The 22,732-nt window shown below is 46.5% G+C and overlaps 1 protein-coding gene across 1 annotated transcript in view; it reads right to left on the bottom strand.

Annotated features, from left to right (window-relative positions):
- Positions 1-595: 595 nt before the first annotated feature.
- LOC142785342 (sphingomyelin phosphodiesterase 4-like) overlaps positions 596-22,732 on the bottom strand; it is a 141,950-nt gene continuing 119,813 nt past the window's right edge. The window contains exons 13-16 of the mRNA XM_075883823.1: positions 21,112-21,281; positions 20,007-20,306; positions 13,029-13,268; positions 596-1,671 (exon numbers count right to left, since the gene is read on the bottom strand). Of these exons, the coding sequence (XP_075739938.1) occupies positions 1,315-1,671; positions 13,029-13,268; positions 20,007-20,306; positions 21,112-21,281 (1,067 nt within the window). The 3' untranslated portion in view covers positions 596-1,314. The remainder of the gene's footprint in view (positions 1,672-13,028; positions 13,269-20,006; positions 20,307-21,111; positions 21,282-22,732) is intronic.

Below are 22,732 nucleotides of genomic sequence, written 5' to 3' on the forward strand. Positions count from 1 at the left end.
TCTGCCAATAGTTGTTTTCTGGACAAGTGGTCGAGCTGACAGTAAAGCCCTTTACTGGTAAATCAGAAATGTGTACCATCTTTTTTCTCAGCAATTCTATTCGGCACGAGGACATACTGTGGCGCCACCATGTGGAGCATCCCTGCGACGTGCAAAAATGGATTGCTTTGTTAGTCCTCTAGGGAATGGCCCGCTTTTAAGTAGTTAGCATCCAAGAAGCTGTGGTGCGCGGCTGGTTTCGTTAGTGCACCCAAGAGTAGATGACGGATAGTCTTTGTGGCACTCTCTGTAGATGGGACTCAACATTTTGAGTATCTGCTGTTGCAACTGGGCAAAAGGACAGAAATGAATATGCCAGCAAGGACATTAACTTGTGTTTGACTGCACCTTCATTTATGTTCTTGTCTAAAGTGTTATTCTACATTTCGGATTCCACAAAACTGGCGCATCTTTGTTGCTGCAATTATCGTATGCCCTGAAGCTGTACAGGTTTCCCTGTCACAAGAGATGAAAAATGTATTGCGGGCTTCGATTCAGGAACAAGCAACACTCAGTGGCAGAAGCCTGCATGAAAAAAAAAAAAACATGAAACAACTTGTAAAAGCAATGAAAACATTTTATTCATTGTCAGCTTCAACAAGTACCATTTCTAGCACGACAGTAAACAGTGATTGGCTAAGTTTCACCCATCACCGCTCAAACCAATTGAATATGAGTGGCACTTGCTCCATGTAAGGGATCTGCACCATGGCTACATTAAACACTTCGCATATCTTCTGAGCAACGGTACCGGGCAGAATGACTTGTGCACTGAATGTAGCAGCATAACTTAACAAAAACCAAAAGCCTGAAAGTACTCTGCCGTAGCAATATATGAGGATGCTCTCCTTAGAAATGCGTCAGCAGGTGCATACGAAGTAATGCAACAACACTGTGAGTGTACAAATAAATGCTGAGAGTACGAGCGAAATGCCCAAGTCCTCTTGGTTCGGTTTGCTTTGAAAAAGTTGAAACCATATGGAAGCCCTTTAAACACGCTGCTTGCTCTTACATTCACCGATCACTGCTTGTACAGGCATTGAAAAGTATGCAAACACAGACTGCAAACTATCTTTTTCGTACGTGCAAGGATACACATCTGCTAAGTTTTCTGTAAAGAAGACTCCAAACCTTTTCATTGCTTTCCAGTCCCTAAGCACTGCTGATAAAGTTTGGCACCACGCTGGACATGTGAAGGTTCGTAGCCACTGCTGCACCGACTGACTTGACGTAACCACATAAAAAACTCTCGCTACGAATGGTGGCTAGGGCAACTCAGCCCACAGCCTGGTGCGGTTGTTGCCATCGCAGACGTTGCATTCCCCAGGACCATGCCGCCCTGAGGAGCAGGCTGGCGCAGATGCACTCCAGCACAATAAAACAGACTAGGAAGGGGCTGTAGTCCCAAGTGTAGCCAAAGAACACCGCGGCACACAAGTAGACGAGGTACTGCTTTTTAGCCAACGATCGTAGGCGGACGCGGGCGGGCAGCTCGTGCTGCCGGTACGTGTACGGTACGCCGACACCCCTCTTGATGACCTCAGTGTAGACAGCCGGTGGCTGCAGCAGTAGACGCGCCACATGGCCAACAAAATGGGGGCTGCTGTACAGGAATTGCAGCTGGGGTCCATACTGCATAAGAACAAAAAAACAAAAGTTAGCCTGCTCCACTTAGCGGACACTGATGAAACCGCAAACCTGATAGCGTGCAGTGGAGCTTGAATGAAGTAGAATGAAGTAGGTTGAATGAAGTGGGGTACGGCATAAACTTGGTGACTAAAGTGGGAGGAGTGGGGGAAGCAGTAATGGGTGCAGCGGTGAGTTGTACGAGTAGTGGGAGCTGTGACATATCTCGACAGTGGGATTTACCCATTTTCTGTGGGTGAATCCCAAGATCTAAGAATGTCCTCACAAATGAAAGCCTCGACCAGAAGCTTCATTCTTAAAGAGATACACAAACATACAATGCCATGTCGGAATCCCACTGATACAACCAGTTCAAGTTAGTGAAAAATGGCAGAAGTAATGGGCATCAGCGTGGTCACCTGTATCCGACGGCCCTAAATATGATTGTCAGGAATATACTATGCAAAGTAGTTCAACATCCTAACAGGAGAGACCCAGTTCCAAGCAATGATGTGGGTGGTGTCCAGCAGGCTTCAATCAGAAGTGTTACAATAGAGCTCTTGAAAAAATTTCGAAGGCCATATCACATCAAGGCACCAACAGAAACAGAGCCTATGCCGTGATACATGCCAAAGTTCTCCAAAGTGAATCCCCTGCGAACGTGCCCACCGAGACAATGTAGCTTCCACGCAAGATCATGAAAGATATACAATTCAGCTGCGAGACGGTCATACAGGAATGTTCTTGTACTTTCTTAATAAGCATTCTTAATTAGCTCGTCATAATGTAGTGCTGTCAGTTAGTCAGTCTCTCTTGGAAGCATATGCTTCTTCGGACACTGAAGGAAAGTACGTTCATAATTTGGTCAGGACACCCTACATAGTGCATGGTGATGTTGCGAGGCCTAGCTCTTCCCCAAATCCATCTGCTTCCTTTTTGGATCTTTGCTAACTTTTCGTAGGATTTCCAGCTTCAGGTTACAAGAGCTCTCACTTGTGGGGCATGGCTTACTTTGAAGTGGCAAGCAGGTCTGAACAAAACAACAGGACTCCAAAGGGCAGCAGCATGAGCCTAGTGCTACGCAGAGAGGGAAACAAACACAAGCCAATCTGTTTGTATCGGCGAGGCCGAGTGAGTTTGTATAAAACAATGTGGGATAAAAAATGGTTTCACAATGACCATACTCTGGAATTTTGTTGACTAATGAGTCTTCGCCAGGATTACAGAAAAATTCGTATCACCCCAAAATTCATTGAGCCGTGATTATGATACAGACTATAATCCAGCTGGTCGAAGTTTGGCAGAGCAATCCTATCACTACCACTGACCTGAGACACGACGACACTCAATGCACACAAAAAACAAATGATGAGCCTTAACAGCACTAATCTAATGGAACAGATACTCAGCTCCTTCCCACCTCAACTGACCTCTCGCTAGCACACTGGACAATGAATGGTAGGAGAGCAATGAGGAGGGCTGTACTCTTCATCTGAGGGAACAGCTATGCCAGCCCAGTTGTTTGTACCAATGATTTGCATGTTTTAGGCTTATGTGAATATTCAAACGAACATTACAGTATTCCAAAGGAACGAATGGGTGTATATTTGTTTGCATGTAACCTTCTGTAAAAGTCGTTTCACTGCAGAGGAGGTTCCTTTAACCTTGAAACATTCCTTTAAGCTTGAAGCCAGGCTTCATGGCAGGGCAGATTTCCCCTAGATTGGAGGATTCACGAATTAACACTCCTATTCCACAGTGAAACGACTTTACACTTATTTGTTCATTTAGAATTTTTCAATATTTACAATATTTCAAATTGGAATAAAAAAAATTTGGATACTGTAATAATTGTTCGGATATTCGAAGCACTTGAATATTCACACAAGTGCAGAAAAAAATGCAACAGCCAGGAAAAGGCTTAAGTGAGGAAATTCAGGGTGAATGAAAACGGAGTCGCTTTGACTTGAAACAATTTCTTTGAGCAAAGTGAGTCTAAGACTTGAAGAGAAAAAATGCCACCCATATCTTCCCTCTGGGGAACTCTAGTAAATGCGTCGCAGAGTGATGGGGGTATCGCGTGAATGTTGTGTAATTGGGTATGGTTGGGGAATGCTTAATTGTTATTTCGTTTCTATTATTCTTATTGAATGAAGGAGAAGGGTTGCCTTCATGAGTGGTGGGACGCTGATGTGCGATCGAGAGCCTACATATATGGAGTGGCCAGTGAACGGTTGCGCAGCCTGAGCAGTCGGCTTTTACTCGCAGACTCTGCCTGCAATAGCCTTGCGAGACGAGAGAGGGGGGGAGAAAACAGTTGGCACGATATGCAAGCATGGGGCACAATACACAAGGCACGAGCATGCGTAGTGGGGGTGTGGACATCGCCGCCGATGCGTGACATTGTGCGACTAAGAAATGCTCTACATTTAAAATTGAGTATAGTACCGTAATTACTCGAATCTAACGCGCACCTTTTTTCCGGTTAAGCTAGTTCATAAATCGCATGCGCGTTAGTATCGAGTACGAACAAAAAAATTACGGCCAATCTATTGCCATCGGCAAATCTAAAATGGCCGCCCCCTACGTGCGTCGGCATGGCGCGTCGTCCATTTCTGCCTATGTGTTTCTCATGTGCGGCACTTCGTACGTGTGCTGAGGAGTTCGTCATCTAGTAGTGCATTAGCATCGACGGCGTGGAATGGCCGACTCCAAAAACTCGAGTGCACCACGATGCCGCTTTTAAAAGAAAAGTCATCGCGTGTGCAGAAACGGACGGAAATCGGGCCGCATCGCGGTCGTTCGGAGTTCCCGAAACGTGCGTGCGGGACCGGCGGAAACAAAAGCAGAAGATTTTCGACAGCAAAGCTTTACGCAAAGACTTCAGTGGACCACACCAGGGTCGGTTTCCGCAAATTAAAGAGCTGCTCGGCGAGTATGTGCTTTGGCAGCGAGCAGCACAGCGGCCCGTGACGGCAGAACTGCTCCAAGTGCGGACTTTGCAATTAGTCTTAGAAAAATGTCTAATGCGGAGCCAGTTTAAAGCGAGCAGGTGCTGGCTAACTAACTTTATGAAGAGGAAAGGCTTTTCCCTCCAAAGGGGAACATGCATATGCGAAAAGTTTTGCGGAGGAGTACGATGAAAAGCTTCACAGTTTTCAGAGGTTCGTCCTAAACTTGCGGCGCAACAACGACTACCTGCTTGGGCAAATCGGGAATGCCGATCAGACGCCTCTTTACTTCGACATGCCTGGCACCACAACCGTCGAGAAGAAGGGGGCGAAGCAAGTTCGCGTGCTGACATCGGTCCGCGGTAAAACTACAGTGACGGCAATGCTCTGTTACACGTCAGATGGGCACAAGCTTCGCCCGTACCTCATATTTAAATGGAAGACGCTCCCGAAAGGAGTCGTTTTTTCGAGTGGTGTGATCATGCGGGCCAGCGAAAAAAATTGGTGCACGTTGCAATCGATGTCTTACTTTTTTTTTTTTTCGCTGTGGAAATCGGGTGCGCGTTACAATCGAGGGCGCGGTAGAATCGAGTAAATACGAAGTAGACTGCCTACTTTTTCGCTGAGTGGAAAGCACCACAGAAAAAAGAAAGAAAGAAAGCACCGCATTTTTCAATAACTTGAAAGGCTGCACTGCTGTCAGCGTGCAGCAGCGCTTGCATAAGAAGGCTGACTGTCATGTACTTTTGTCATTCTGTAGTGAAACTTGTGTTGTCAGCACAGGGATGACGGTGATAGCACTTTTCACAGATGGCAATCTAGTGGTGGCCTCTCCAACTCACCTGCAGCTCTTTGCAGCCAGTTCTGTAGCCAAGCCAAGCTAAGACTGTCAATAGTCAAATTAAACTGGCGGTACCCTGCTGGGTTCGGTGAGCCAGGTTGTGACGCATCATGTCAGAAGGCACCACAGTTGCTGCGTAACAGCGAGATTTGCAATACATGGGATCCTATGGGAACTATGTTGGGACTAATTAAGGGGGAAGATTCATTTTAGACACTTTTTCTTTATTTATTCAGTGATCTTGATGAAACTGCACGGGCCTGTGCAGTTTTTTCTGCTCATTTCAAATGTGCAATTACTTTTCCTGTAACTCATCTCATTCCTAAGATAATGCAAGTTTAACCCCCATTGTTTAAGGCCTCATTAGAAAAAAGTGCCTAATTAAAAGCAACATTTAAGATATGGCAACATAGAATAATGATTGAAGATTGAAATAATGGAAATAGTTTATTTTATTTGGCTTTTCAGTTATATTAAGGCAGATTGAATTTTACACTTTGAAAAAGCAGTTGGTATGCTATTACAAATTTGATAAGTAATTAATTGAAAGGCTTGTTTTCTAAATTCCATTTCCATACTGGCATTCTACACACGTACAGGCTTCTATTGCAAAAGGAATTATTGCTCTAGCTGCCATAACCTCACTGGTACTTAGCACTGCGGTGGCACTCCTTTAGTGCTTGCTTTTCGCTCGAAGCACGCTGGCAGTTTGTGTCAGCCACTAGTCACCTGTCCTCCTCGGTCATTCATCTGAAGCTTGGGAGGTTGGGGTTGAGATTTCGTCGAGGATGCCTCTTGACATTCTGAAGCTGTTGCCATTGAATTTCATTACTGCTTTCGCAACTGCAGCTTCAACCGCAAACAGTGAAGCATGGCGCTGCTTAGATGCCAAAGCCTAGATCATAGAATGAAGGCTTTTATTGCTATTCTGGGTTTTACCTCCTTCGCACCTTTCTAGAAGTACTTTAACAGACAGGCGCTCATGTACTGGCAGAAGAGCCTTGCACACATGTTGAGGCAAATTGTAATGGTGCCTCGGAGCTGGCTTCCCTTTGGCAACAGCTATGTTCTGCCGGCACCAAGAGTCTGGGCCTGTGGGACACAGGCTGTGATTCAACTCACTATCATTATTAGTGATGTGATAGTAAGTCGCCATCACAGCCTTCTGCATGCCGTCAACATCTCCTTTGTGAGATTTAAGCGCCCAGCCGTATTAAGAACTCAACCGTGTGATGATGTCACCAATGAGCATTCCCCTTCCCCCAAGGGTTTCATAGGCACCTCCTTTTTGTCTTCCTACTAAATTGCCTAGCACAGTGCCCATACGCTTTTGGACGTGACAAAAACAGTCCTCTTTTTGTCCTTTTGTGAAGCTGTAGACATCCGCTTCTTGCAAGGCTAGAAAGGTGCGGCTGTCACTATCTGACAAGATTGTTGTGTACTTCAGGCCATTCTTTTCAGGGACCTCTCAAAGAAGAGCACAGCTGCCTGAACTTCCATTTCGCCAGCTTTTTTTGTAGTATTTTTTTTTGGCACACGTGGCTGTCTTGCCAAGCCTGATATGCCGGATCACCGTCCTTCAGTCGACGCTCACACCCGGCGCGACTGCAATACCGTCGAGACTGCAATACCGTCGGCAAAGTCACTATGCAGCTCCTTGTACAGCTCGTGAATTGCACTCGCGAACTGTACTTGCTCACTCGCCCATCCCTTTTTCGGCCATGCGATTAGCTGCAGGTGTAAATTTCTGCTTCACATATCCCTGCCACGTTTCCTTGTGAAGTCGGCGATGAGATATATTCATGGTCGAAAATATGTCATTAATGGCCGCTTGATGGTTCCCAGTAGCCTGCATGGCTCGAGTGGCGAGAATATTGACAATGAACGAATTCACTTTCCGAGCGCTATCCACTCGCGAAAGCTCTACACATGCGCGATGTCACCACAGTTCAGGCAACGTGCACACATTTTCACGGCAAGGCCGTATTGCCTGTCCTGTCTGTAAATACTGACGCTTCCGTTGCAAATTTAACATTTCATGGCATCGAGCAGTTGACCGATGCAGCCAAGACCGGCGATCAAAAAACTTGCCTCCTCTTCGCTTGGCTCCGGGGGAGCGGCGCCGGCCGATGCGTCATTCTTCAAAAACTCAAATTTTCTCTTCGACACGGCCATCTATGCCAGTTCCTACAGCCTTGAATTGGCTTTTGCGCACCGTACCTGCAGCTCTAATTTGGTTAGCAAGGCTGTGTTACGGCGGAGGCGGCCGCTGCTTTGCGAAGCGTCGATGGCCAGCGGACCCACTGGTCCTAACTCCCCGTCGACTGTCTTGGGTGCCTCAGCGATTCCTTCGCTGTCGGCGGGGTCGTGGAGTCTCGATGTGCGCAATGTTCATCTGCACGTTGCAATGATGGATGTGCCGGCGATGCGTCAGGTTTGGGAACGTCGCAGGCTGGCAAGCCATCAGGCTGGCATCGGCGGGTGACCCATCCCGTTCTTTGTTGATGCTACTTGCCAAGAGACGTGCCTTGAAGTTGTTCGCCTGAGCCTTTTTTTCTTTTTTTTTACCGAACTTAAGACAGGTATAATACTTTTGTAATGATCCAGGCATTGCAACAACTTCAATCAGAGCACGCTAGTCAAAGCACAGGCGGTGTGGCGGCAGAACAAGTTGTTCGCACGTTGACGCACCGAGCAGACAATGAGAGTCCAATCAACCAATGAAGTGGCCACCTTGTGGTCACGTGCACTTAACTAATAGCGTCACATATTTAGATTTTTTTTCGGTTGCTCTTTTCAGCAACCAGGCTGTTCGAGCGGAAATCTGAAGATGAAGAAATGCGCTTTCGAACGAGACCTAGATCGTGGCTATGGCGTTGGGCAAACGGTAGCTCTGCGTCGCGAAAGAAGTGTTTTTCGTCAGATTCTGTGCAAGCTCGCGAGTCCTCTTTGTAATGATATAACGAGTAAATTATCACTTTCTGGAGTCTGAAAATTGGCAGGCACGTGTAAAAATGCTTGCAGAATTTAAAAAGGCCATTAAAAAAAAAAGTGTTTTTCGCGATTTTTAGGTCCCAAAGATCCATCTGCCCCCTTTAATACAAGCTAGCAGCCGAAAATACGCATCAGTGGGGAATGTAATAGCAGTGTTCTACTCAAATAAAGCACTTACCAATATGCTATTTCCTTTTGAAACTATTCTACATAGGCGTGCACATAAGAGACATTTAGGCTACGTTCACACTGGGCCTTGAAAAAAACTGAAAGCGATAAAACTCACTGAAAATTCACTCGCTTCGCCGCCTAAGCGTCCTGAAGACTACGCTGCGAGGCCGGAACGAAAAAAATCGGCCCAAGACCCACTTTTCCGCCACGCGAAAGCGTATACGCTTTCCGCTAGCTCAAATTCTGCGATCTAACTAGCCGGCCGCAGATTCAACACGGTGGCAAAGGCGTTTCATCAGTTCAAATCGCATCGGCTCCCATTGGCTCAAATTCCAAACTACCCATACAGCATGACGAAGCTTGACAGCCTAAAAGAGGACACATTCATTGAGAGCCTGGTTTAAACTATGATCACCAAGAACACTGGAAGTAGATCGTGCAGTGGCCGAGTGTCGGCATGCCCCAACGTGCTTCGCCTGCTTGTGTACAGCCAGCCGAATACGCCGCGGCCACTGCCAGTGCATTCGCTCGTGTCGTTTCTGCTCGCGCATCTCCCGAAACAACGTTTGAAAAGGTGCAAGCTGTTTCTTTTAAGTACTTTGCGTGATTAACTAGAATTCGGTACGAAATTTAGTGCGTGATTTAGCAGGCTTCTGAATGGCTGGCTCTTTCATTTTCTGCCCATGTGGTAATGGCACGTGAAACATTTTTTTCGCAGGCTGGTCCATAAAATGCCTGCCAAACTTCCTCGTCAGGGCCCATATCCTTGTGTCTACTGCATGTCAGGCAGAAATTTGATATGACCTCAAAGTCCAAGCATAGGTTAGTATCTAAGGAGATAGCTGTGCCAATACCATTGTGGCTTTTGTGGCCCCTGTTCTGCCAAGTCCCATCGAACATAACAGCCACATCAGTTTCGCCTGCTGCTTTTTTTGTCAGCTGTCTCGATTGGAGCAAGTTTTCACTCGCAGCTTCCATGGCACCGGTGTGCACTTTCCTGGCTATTGAAAAAAATCCTCGTTCGTGTATTGGCTATGCGAGTCCAATGATGGAGCAAAATTTCGACAGTTGCTCATGCTCGATGCCGACATCGCGTGCAGCTCCCACCGCCTTCACATTTACGGCGAAACTATCTCGGGAGCTCCCCTTGTCGTACCTTTGGCTCGCCTGGCTACTGCCGTTCGCCGTAACACGTGGCGACGTATAAGAGCACGAAACTACAGTCACTAAGCATTCGCCGTTTTCACAATGAAGTTCGAGGAGCGACGAAAGTCCCTTGCGCTTTTCTGCCGGCTCCCGAACTGGCAAGTTATTTATTACCGCAAACTGGGCACGCCGCACCCGCCACAAGTGCCGTCAGCAAGAGTGTGTCGCACAACACAGTCGTAGCACAAACCTCACCGCACGGTCTTTTATCTTTATCGAAGAAGCCTATCTTTTTTCCGAGGCACTGACAAAAGAAAGCGCAGCGTCGATCCCTTCATCCCAGCCACTGTTGCTCGCGCACTCGTCGATGCCGCCGCTAGGCCTAGCGCACGTAGACTGGTTCTCTTTTATTGCCGTCGTTCGATGCGCTTTGCGCCGCTTTCCCTTGAACTTGTGCTTCATTCAAAACTTCTGTGGTCTCTCGTTGCGCTTTTTTGGACTTGTCATCGCAGAAATATGCGTAGACGCGCAGATAAGCAGACGGACCAAATGCCGATGGCCGTCGCCGTACTGCCAACACTCACTCGGTAGCCAATAACGATGCGGCTGACAGTGCCGGGCATTTCAAACCGCTCAAACCTCGTGGTAAGAAAGCTTTGTTTTTTTTATATATTTTCTTGCTCACGTACGAAACTGTCAGTTATGGGAGCTGTAAGAAGAAGGCTGAACGCAACTTTCCCAGCTGGTCGCTACGCCGGGCGGCGTTGCAACGGGGTGCAGCCCGCATTCAAAGGTGGCCAATATTAGCAGAAATTCGCGAAATTTAGAGCCACAGCGACGCCTTCATACACATTATTTTGCATTTTCCTATGGGACTTTTGTTTTGAAAGTTTCACAGATGATAGAAGAAGGGTTGAGGATTACAATTCAGTAAAAACCAGAAATATGAGAAATTTGGCTAAAAACGCCATTTTTCGACTCGTATCTCCCCTTAACCCGTAAAGCAGTTGACTAAAAGTAGGTCACTGTGGGAAGCACATATTTGCTTCATTATCATTGATAATCCATAGCAAAGCTTCTTTTCTTTGAGACGTGACCAATGGTGGGAATACGGAGGCACTATGATGCCATTCAATAATTTGCTTTGAACCAAGAAAGTTACATTCACACATGCCTACGCACAAAAAACACACACAGTAGCAAGCTACCGTATATACTCGTGTAAGGGCCGCCCTCGTGTAAGGGCCGCACCCCAACTTTGAAAGCGGATATTTCGAAAAAAAAAAAAACAAAAGTTCAAAATGTCCCGCCAGAAAAGTGTAGTTAGTTCATTTACAGCCAGATGGCGCTGCACGCTTTTCCGCTTTTATTCTACTTCCGCCGACGCGCCGACCACGCTGTTGACAGCGCGCCGCCATATTTGCCTTGTGCGGCCTCTTTGTTGGCATCGTTCCTAGCATCGTGTCGATACGTTGGCAGCGCGACTTCAGATCGGTGTCGTCGGTGTCACTTTGTTGGTTGTAGTGAACCCTGCAGAAGCCAGCGCACGTGACGGACGATGGGCCGGCATCTGAGATCATTCACTGCAGCATTTAAGCTGCAAGTGATTGACTATGCCGAGGAGCACGGGAAGCGGGAAGCTGGACGAAAGTACGACGTCGATGAGAAGCGCGTGCGTTACTGGATGAATCAGAAAGATGCCCTCGCCGCTACTAACAGGAGCCGAAAGGCGTTTCGCGGGAAAAAGTGCAAGTACCCGCAACTCGAAAGCGAGCTCGTCAACTACGTCGTCGACACACGAAGGGACGGCTACGCCGTATCGACTGACATGATACGCGTCAAAGCCCTCAGCATCGCTCGCCACATGGAAATACCCCCGGCACAATTCAAGGCAAGTCGGGGCTGGGCTACGCGGTTTATGAACCGTAACCAGCTTTCTATTCGGCGCCGAACGACGATTTGCCAAAAACTGCCGCGCGAGTACGAAGACCACGTCATTAAGTTTCATCGCTTCGTGAATGCTCTCAGGAGGGAGCATGAATACGACCTGTCCCAAATTGGGAATGCGGACCAGACACCTGTGTGGTTCGATGCACCGGAAAGCACCACAGTGGATTTAAAAGGTGCGAAAAGTGTGTCTGTGCGCACGACTGGTGCAGAACGCCAAAGGTGCACTGTGATGTTGTGCATCACGGCAGACGGCAGGAGGCTTCCGCCGTACGTCGTATTTAAAAGGAAGACTCTCCCAAAAGAGAAGTTCCCTCAGGGAATCGTCGTACGTGCGCAAGAGAAGGGCTGGATGTCCGAGGAACTGGTCGTTGACTGGATTAAGACCGTCTGGGCAAACAGACCTGGAGGGCTGTTACAACGGAAAGCCCTCCTTGTTTTGGACAGCTTTAGGGGCCACTTGACCGACCGCGTCAAGAACCGAGTTGCCGCAACTCGTACGGACTTGGCCGTCATTCCCGGTGGCCTGACGAGTGTGCTGCAGCCGCTCGACGTATGCGTCAACAGACCATTCAAAGTGGAATTTCGCCGATGTTACTCTGAATGGATGGCTGGAGGCGTCCACGAGAAGACCCCTACAGGACGGCTGAAGCGGGCGTCGCTCCAACAGGTGTGTGAATGGATTTTGAATGCGTGGCGTGCCAAGTCAGTAGAAGTAGTTGCTAAAAGCTTCAAGGTAACGGGAATTTCGAACTCCATGAACGGCACCGAAGATGACCGTCTCTGGGAAGACGCGGACGCCGAGGCGAGCTCCTCCGAGAACGAGGACAGCGAAATGGAATCCGAATAAAAACATTTCTGGCATGTCATTTGTGACTCTTGCACTCTGCTACTGTTGCATAAACAGTACAGACCTTTGGCCTGTACTGCCTGTACTAAATCGGCCTGATTCGTGTAAGGGCCGCACCTAGCAAAATTTTCGAAAAAAAAGTGCGGCCCTTACACGAGTATATACGGTACTTAACACTGCAGCAGCATGATGACTGTTGGAGTTTAATGTCCCAAAACCACGATACAATCGTGAGGGATGCCGTAATGAAGGGCCCTGAAATTTTCAACCACCTAGGGTACATTACCGCGCACCTAAAACTACGTACATGGGCCTCAAGCATTTCCACTTCTATCGAAAATGCAGCCCCTGCAGCCAGGATTCGAACAGCGACCTTCAGATCAGAAGTCGAGCGCCTTGACTACCAGACCATCATAGTGGTTAAGTGCAGCAGCAGCAGTGTACAGCACTGAGGTGCCCTCACCTTGTCGTTGATGGCAGTGGACAGAAGATGGAGCAGGCGCACGAGGAAGACCACCTCGTAGCTACGAATTGGTTCCGTATCAGGATTTCCCTGGTACTTGTGTGCTTTGGTGTTGTCTAGGCACTGCTGGAAGCCATTACGGCCCATGGTGGAGTCGGTGACATCACGCGAAGACGCAAACAACGACAATGGCTCGTGCCCGTTCAGGGCCAAAGAAGACAGCTCGATATCCTTGTTCAGCTGCAAAAAGCCAGAAGCAAGCACATTTACACAACTGAAACTGCCCGTAGTGAAGCCCCTGGAATTAGCTTATTATTTAAGAAACGATTACAGGCAATGGAACTTTTTCTCGTGGTACCACAATCTCACGGAACTGAAATGGCACAAATACACTAAAACTGAAATGGCAACTAATACAGCTAAACCTCAATTAAATGAACTTTGTAAGATTGTTAGTCTTACTTCATATTAGTATTTGTGCCATTACGTGAAGTATACTCAATGACCTGTTAATTTTTTTTTTCTCCACAAGGAACATTTCCCGATACATGTACTTAAAGTAAGACAGGGTGAAGAAAAATTAGCAGTGCTCTCACCAAGTCAAGCAAGGCAAGGTCAAAGCAGGGCTACAGGGCGCGTAGCAGATTCTCATTAGGTGAGGCTTTTAACCTCTCACCTGACTTGCCTATGCTTCTTTAAATTTTTTTTTATAGAGGTGAAGCTCCTTACACTGTGGCTCAGTCCATTTTCCTCCGTAACCACCCTTTACTTCTCACAATGTTCACTATATGACACTGCACTGTTGCAGTATGTGAAGTGCAGTGGTGCCACTGAGGTCTCCCGATTTAGAGCAATTAGATTCATAGGAAACTGCAAATTTCATGGAGCCAGTCATCTTAGGAGCACTACTTCAGTTGATGGAAGAATAGTCGCACCATGCACCTTGATCTGAGGGGTGGGGCAGGCAAAAGGCCAATGTGCGCTATATATACCATGGCAAAAAACTTTTCGGAGGTGGGGGGGATGCTTGTTCCCGATGTGCCCCCTCCTCCCCTATCTGCGCCACTGGCTGTCATGTTTTGTGTATAATGTCCAAATCGATAGCATCCCCCGGCGCATCGTGCGCTTAACACACAGGTAAAAGCGCATGAGCAGCGGCGACGAACGCGACTGGAGATAAGAAGAGCTGACCTTTCCAACTCGTCCAAGAAACGCCACTTTTACGACCTATCTAGTTTGCACTGAGGTCGGATGGGATAACATCACCCCACGTGCCAGGCCTCCCATCGATTGTTACTCAAGCAGAGGAGAATGCGCCACATGTTCTCAATATACAGGAAGGATCGAGTTAGGAATGCGAGGGGGGAGGGGGGACGTTGTTATGAACTTTGACTTTAAGGGTACGATCGCTGGCGCATGCGTTATTTACGACTGGTATACCCTTCTACCTTGTACTCTCAATGCGAACAGATTGTTCAGAAAGTGCTTTGCTTTTTAGAGCGACTACGTAAGAGTACGCATTGAGCCTCGATTCGCACCATTTCAGAGGTCTACTCAAACGTGCCGTTCCTGCTGTACAGATATATTACACTGGTCTAGAGCAGCGGAGCGCGCCTGTCGACACTGTTGTTGGCCGCGGCTTCTATATCACGTTAGGTACAAGCTTCCATTGATGCTTACATTATAGCACTAGGGCCTAACACGCAGTATGACAATGTTTGGTATCATTACAGAGTCTCTCTTTACATGTTTCTGAAAAAAAAAAAAAAAAAAAAGCCAGCTGGAGCAGCCGGCTGGGCGCTCTAGACAAGTCTGATTCCATCTGTACGTGCATCGGCGTTCAAGAGATGTGCCAGGGGTTTCTAGCCACCCAAGTCGTGGATATCTAAAAAGGCGCGTGCAGCAAGTTTTTGCGAGTGCGGCAAGTGCGCGGACCTTGGAAATGGCAACCCCGCCACTAGCGCTTCTCACGAAAGACGTCGACCCTCATTTGTTATACCAATACAATTTGTTGGTATCGCATTCATTGCTAAGAGCCTAACTGAAGCTAACAAATTGTATCTTTTAGATATGATATTGTGCAACTCAAAAGAACGTTGGCTGAAGGGACAATGATCACTCCAGGTGCCAGTTTTCGTGCTGTTATGTAAACGCGAAGCCGATGTTAGCAGCTTAGAAAATTTACGAGCAGTCTCATTATGCCTCGAGATAGCGCACGCCAGCTACTGCACCATTGAAGCGATGCAGCAGCCTCTTCTCCCCCCTCCCCCTTTCAAAACGAAACAATGTATGCAATGCCGTGATGTACACTTTTTTCTTTAATTGTAAGCTAGTGACCTTGGAAAGCTACAGGCGGAAGTGTGGCAAGGCGTAGCCTCATCACAGGCCTTCTGATATCAGAGTCGCGAGCAATGGCCCCACTATAGCTGCGCTTATTGTATCCGAATTGTGGCTGCTCGGCCAGGAAACATGCTTTTACTAATGAGATGATATTTAAAAAGAAAACATGCGAGAATTTTCAATTCTGATCCTAGCAACCACGAGTTCGACCGGGCAGAGTCTTTTAGGGGCTTTTACCGCCACAGGGATTATAAACGCGAATGTGCTGGTGAAAGGAATTACGAAAAAACTCTTCTGTATGATGATGCATGGATAAAGCATATTAGAAGAAGAGTGTAAATGTGTCCCCACCATTCACGTGTTCTTCTGCGGACACGAAGCACAAAAAATTAGATCACGACGTCCAGAAATAGACGTGACAAACATTCTGGCAGCAAGCGTGTAGTTATTAGTGAAAATTGCTTTATTACATGCCATGCAACTTTTCAAACAAACTGTCAGCAGCAATCCTGGAGCTTACGACGTCCGCTGTTGAATCGCTTCCACATTTCACGCTACCGATTGGACTAGCGCCATGAGCGCTAGTCCTAGTCCGAGGAGATAGACAATGGAAGGAAAATGACTGCGTCTAGTAAAACTATTTTCGCAGCGGAACGGTTGGCAGGCGACACACTATGCTAAGTTCAAATTTACAGACATCCCCGGCCAGCCGAAGAACTTTTGATTCTGAAGCGGCACTTTAGGCGGAGGTTTTACTTACTCGTGCCCAGAAATGAAGCCAAGAACTGGCCGCTATATCGCTGAAATTACCGATAAAAGCAACGCCAAACGAGTGAAGGTAGAGGATACTCGTCATGAGTCGGAAGTCTTCAGCCAATATTTTACCAACCTCCAAACGTCCTTGTAAGGTACATAATGAAAAAAGCGTGGTTCTCAGCTTTACATGTTTGGTTGTTGTGGCTTGGCATGAACGATTGGTTCTAAAAAAGTTCCAACATAACACAAGCTTCAGAAGAGAGCAGACACATCAGAAAAATATTTTTTCTGTTTTTCCGTTTCCAGTTGTTTTATTTTTTTGTAATCTGAAAAAGTCGTCTTGTATGTTTTTTTCTTCATTAGAGCATATTGTATCCCATTTTTACCTTCGCATGCAAACATGAAAGAGTGAAAGCAAACCTGTTTAGGACCTGCGGACAGCTTTGTGAAACTATTGTGGTATGGTCTCTCTCCCAAGGGGCTCTGGCTAGTTTAGTGAAAACTCGTCGTAACGATTTGCCGTCTCATTTGGAGAGTATCTGATCTATGCCCTAATACACTAAGCAGCAAAAGTAAGTGTGCTGGCAGACGACAAGAGTGGGCTCCATGCTTCTTGCGTCTGCAGCTCCGGCGCGGCAGTTGGGTCGCAGTTCTGTAGGTGGCGCTGTCACGACGTTCGCCGCCACTCCGGGGGGTGACACAATCGCAGCGCGGACAGGAGCAGAGATTCCCCAACTGTCTATTTTTTATGCTGAGCCTGTGCCATTCAATTTTTCCCCATGTTAGGTTGTTTTCCTGTCTTTCTGTATTTTCCTGTCTTTATTTTTTTTAAAGCGAAAGCTGTTACGAGATCACTTCTTGGGTCTTGTGAAGTTGTTGTTGTCCGCCACTGCCGCCTGTTAGAAAAAAAAAATTAGAAAAAGAACCTTCCACCAATGACACAGAGGGGCTTGAACCCCAGTCCGCTGGATGCCTGCCCAGTATTCTACCACTGAGCTACACCGGTGCTTGCAAATTATTGTCAAACTTGCCTTAGGCAGCCTTGATGTCGGCAAAGCAATTACGTTAATAAGACTTATAAAGCGTTTTACAATAGCGAAAAAACAACCAGTCGTTGCACAATGCGAATAGTGTTACGAGTGAGCCGTCCAATGCTCCAAACCATGACAAAAGCTTGTTTGTGTTCCCTTATTAACCGTGGTGTATACCCACTTCAGCCAAAATTTCTTATCGTCGTCAGCCACTGCATGGAAAATTGGCACATAATTCCTTTTAAGTGTTCAGCGAACACGACTGCTTCACAGAAGAATGACGAGAAGTAGCATAGCGAATGCTGGCCTACTACCCAAAAAATTATTATTAAATCTCCAGTGGGTATTAAGCAAGTGTGTTTGCAGTAGTTACCAAATGAGTGTTTTGGAAAGGATCTGAAAGGTCGCTCTTCTAGCTTTCGCTGTGACAGTGTTGGGCCTACCGGGCAGGCATGGCGTTTTGTTTTTCTCTTTCGAAGTGTTTTCTTCTCTCTCTGTGGTCATTCTCTGGCTTTCAATCTTTTTCACTCCTCAATGATAACCGCTCCTGTAAAGTTTACGTATCACAAAAATTGGGCGAATTCCCCTGCATTAAAATTTAGATGACACGATTACAGTTGATCCGAATTTCGCGACGATACAAATTTTAAGGTTATTTCGAATGGGCTAGATTACATAAAATGTGCTGTGATTCTACGTTATACGAAGGGCTTGTCCAACATATAAGGGCGAAGCACCTTTAGACCAGGGCTTGTCCGTTGTCTGTCTGTGTGTCCAGCAGGGCACAGCCCATGCAAGGTACTCGCTATTCGTCACTAACTTTCACAAAGTAGGGAAGCACCCACTATGCCATTCGTCATTCTGCTCATAAGCGATGTGCCTGCGAAAAACACCTGTAAGGCATTATCTGCACTTTGCGCTGTGGCTGATGATGAAGAATAAGCGTGTTCCAGACCATAAATTTCTTTCTGCCAATGAATAAGAGTGAACGTGAATGCACCCTCGCCCGCGCCACGTAACAGAGACTTAGAAAAATTGAGGGACCCTTAGGCTTTGCCTTTAGGAGTTGAATGCGATAGCCTTATCCTGTCCGTAGTGCATACAGAGTTCAAAATGGCTTGTGTCAGTGAAGTTTTTGTATACGGCTGTATTTTGTGTAATGGGGAGCCTGCTTTAAACCACGAGCAACTGCGCTGTTAAATCTCTTCAAGCTTGCTATTCACCCACTACAGGGGCTTAAGGGACAAGGCGCAGTAATGCATGTGCCTTTTATAGTGGGTGGCCCGTTTTAAACCATGAAGTCATCACAATCACAGGTTATGAAGCCTGATCGCAATGTACGCTTGTACCATGCATTATTAGAGCGATGTTACATGTTGTAATGCGAAGCTTGTATACAGGACGAATGTGGTTGTAAAGCATGCAAGTTACTTTCGCTTCATTTACAGGCAGAGGAATTTATTTTCACAGTATGTCTAAGCAGACATGTGGCTCTGTAGTGAGCACCTGCTTACCACGCTGACGACCCTGGTTCCATCCCCACTCGGACCCAAACGACCCGAAAACAACCCCCACTCAGATCCAAGATTTCTAAATATTTGCTAATTTACATCGTTCTCGATTTTTCAGTTGTACATAAAATGATTTTTCGCTCACAAACAATGACGCCCCCACTGACGCCACCACCAAAATTTCTGCAAAATGGGCTTCTTAACGCTATCGTGTTAAAACGAGCTAGCCAGTTGAGCACATCGGTATACGTTCATGATGGTGAAAGCGCTACAAAGTACGAAGTCTCCCAAAGAATACAGCACATCGTGGTATAAATGCACATAAATGCACATCATTGAGAACAAGACCCAACTATTAAAACCTAGAACTAGATACTTCAAAAGTTTTTTATCTTTCGAGCGCTTCACTATCACTAGCACTTCACATAGATGCTTTAGCTTGTTGCTGAGCAACAAACAAAACTTGTGCTTTCGCAGCATCCTGGGCCCTCGTGCGATACGGTCACTAAAAAGATGTGCGAGAACTAAAGCCTCTTGCATGAAGATGTTTGCAATCTGCTAGTTGAAAAGAAAGCAGAAAACACTTCTCTGGCATGACAGGCTGGGACAGCAGGAGAGAAGAGATTTTTCTTCGGAGACAAAGACGATAAGGGGAGAGAGAGAAACAGCAAGAGTCTCTAAGTCAACGACATCACATTAACACCATTCAGAAAAATCAAGTGGCGCCAGCCGCTGCTTGGAACGATGAGACAAGGCAGAAAGCTGTGTGGAAACAAACTGGTCTAGCTGCGTAGTGGGGTCAAGCACTGTGCGTGTGAAGAGGCCCGGTCCAGAAAAATATGGCACAAGAAAAAAAAAAAAGCCGGACAAAAGGGAAAACCTGCAGGCAAAAAGCCGGCAGCATTTTCTTTTTTTCACCATTCAAGTCCCCACAGTGCATGAGTCATGTAAAGTAAGTTGAGCATCTAATTACGTTGGACAATTAGGGTTTTTCAATGCATTGCCTCTATGAGGCCGTCATCCGGGGAGGCTAATGAACCGTATAGTTTTGTGAAAGCAGGAGACGTGTAATTGAAGATCCACTGTATTTTCACGAGATTTCGAGCTCTTTTTTTCTATTCGCCTTTGACAACTACAGTTACATATTCGGGGGATAGTACAGATTCAGTGCAGTTTTCTTTTTTATACAGTGCAGATAAACAATAGCGTAGCTAAAAGCAATTACACAGGTATTGGAAACGCTGAAACGAGCGGCTTTATTTTGTTACCGTTTTTCAACCACTACGCATGCACCTGTGCTTTCCGAGGAGCGCAGAGCAAATAGAAGTGAAGACACCCACCTTAAAGGCGCCGCGGAGCTCTTCAACAGAGGTTCGCAAGAAGTGTTGCGTTCGCTTCCATTCGACCACCTCGTCGGGGGGCCCAGGACTGAACGAACTGAGCCACTTCTTGCCTGTCCGCTTCAGCGCACCCCACAGACAACTCAAACGGCTGCCACCACCACTGCTTCGGGCATTGGCGAGAGAATGGTGCTGTTGCGCAACGCTGCTGTTGCGGCTGCCCTCGACGCCAAGCTTTTCCTGAAGCTGCCTGTCGATGGCCCGGCATGCCTGCCTCGCTAGCTGCACCAGGTGGATTACCTACACAGCAGACAGCTCTCAGTTTCCCCAAGCTATTCCTACTACATTCAAACCTCATTATAGCAGAGCTGCACCTTACACGAAAATAAGCACATTATATCCAGAAATCTGTTATAAAGCTTTATTCCTAACACTACTATACCTATTGCAAGACAACTTTTCATTTACTTCATTATAACCAATATTTTATCATACTTGGGTTCGTTAGATAAAGATTTGAGTGCATTCTGAATACTGCATCTATCACAAGACTATTGTTTATTTACTTGGTCACAACCAATACTTCATAACATCCAGACTTGTTGTATTGAGGTTTGTGTGCATGAATCACACACTAAATTAAGGATTTTTCACGCGTCAAATGTGAACGAGGCACCACCCCTCAGAAGAAGTCTGTATTAATTTCGACCATCTGTGACATTGCGAAGTCGCTTTATATTTGCGTCAACTCATCGTAATATTCGAGCCCACAAATGACAATGCTCATAAATGACTAACAATTATGGGCAAAGAGCTTCACAGAATGTTGTAAATTATGCTACCCATAACCAAAAAAAAGAAAGGAAACACCAAAAGAGAGCAAGCAATATTCCAAGCCAGGTTGAAGGTCTACAGCCAGAGTGAGTGGAACATAGCATTTGACCTGCATCTTCATGCGATAAAACTGCTAACAAATTCTATGTTTTCCTACTGCATTGAAGCAGGTTTTGCAATTCTTTAAACCAACAACAATCGATCCAAGCTTCCACTTAGTGCGTCCAGAATCTCGCAAAGAAGTACCATCGTCCAGTGTCCCAGCACCCACCTGCTTGCGTCTCTCTTCGCCATTAAGGGGCCGGTAGACGAAGCCAGGCTCTTCGACGTCGGCCATGTGCTGTCTCACCAGGGTGGCCACTGGGGCACTCACCGCCTGCCGCTGCAGGGCGTTGCTCACTGGCGACGCTGACTGTCCGCCATTGCCGAGGCTTGCTTCCGCTGAAATGGCCACAGACGTGAGAAAAAAGAGGGTTGCCAATTCGCTAGCTAACCTGCCATCACAGTACTGAAGTTACATATTAAAACCTGTCTGAAACAAATGTTTTTGAGAATCTGTGTCACGTTCACGTCCAGGTTAAACTGTATACAACAGAATCTCAGTGACACGAGCCCTGCTGATACATTTGGTACGATATTGTGCTCAATGAATCGAAATTCGTTATCTTTCAAACACTTCTCTATTTCGCGGTGAGTTGATCCAAACTTTAGTGCAAAAACCGTCGAGCGAATTACCCGAGAAGCTCGCTCTAGAATCTATGTACACGTACATGGCCAGCACACACACAGTGGGAACTGTTGTTACAGTTTGCCCCAAAGGCTGCGGACAAAACTACGATTGCTATCAGCACAATCTTGTGTAAGGACCATGACACTTCGAAGCTACACGTGCATGCAATGCTCCCCGAGTCAAAGCAATGTGACTTATGCAAGCGTGGAGGTCTAAACAGTGTTGATCATAGACAGCAACGACTTAGTTCTGAAGGAATGTGCATGGTTCACACATATGCCTTGAACATGAAACTAACTGTTCCATGTTCCTGCCTACAGGAACATGGAACTACCGTTTGCCTACAGCACATGAAACTCCAGTCGCCATTAACAGAATCATTCATGGCAACAACACAGCTCTAAAGTAACACGGCAGCTCTGAAGTAACACGGCTAATGCAGCGGTAGGTTAAAAGCAATAAGGTCGTAAAAAGGCCTGAAGCCTTGTGGCTTTTTGCAGTTTGCTTATGACTATGGTGGAGCAGTATATGGCACTTAGTTTTCAGTTGACCTCACCCGTAGCTTTGACAGAAGCATTCACAGCAGCCAGCTGCGTCATCCCTTATAGTTCCATTCACATGCAGGTTCTTTTGGCAAAAATAACTGTTCAGTACAAATATCGTGGTTTGAAAACACACTTTCCTGTACAGTAAAACTGCGATAATTCGAAGTCAGTGGGGCCACGAGAAAGGTTCGAATTAAGCGGGTTTTCGAATTAACAGAACATACAAAAAGTGAGATGCAAAGAACTTAGAACTATTCAAAGTAATCAGTGCTCGTCGTTTGCTGCGCCGGCTAGCTTGTGGCTCTAAAGGTTATGTTTTGCAGCAATACCTGGCCTTTATTTTTTCGCGAACATGAAGGAACGATGGGCCTCGCTGCTGCCACCAAAAAAATACAAAGAAAACGCGGTCGTAACTGGCTGAAATGTGCGCCTGCAGAAAACAACATATCTTCACTGCAACACAGTAGTGACATGCGGGCAGCATGTCGCCTGCTCCTCGCTGCGTCAGCACGCCATGATGCGACCATTTGCACATTCTTTCTATTTTAATTATGAATTAAGTAATGGCCAGTATAACAAAGCTCACGATGTGTTTTGAATGGAAAAAAAGATCTTTG

This window comes from Rhipicephalus microplus, unplaced genomic scaffold (assembly GCF_043290135.1).
Source record: "Rhipicephalus microplus isolate Deutch F79 unplaced genomic scaffold, USDA_Rmic scaffold_21, whole genome shotgun sequence".
Taxonomy (NCBI): Eukaryota; Metazoa; Arthropoda; class Arachnida; order Ixodida; family Ixodidae; genus Rhipicephalus; species Rhipicephalus microplus.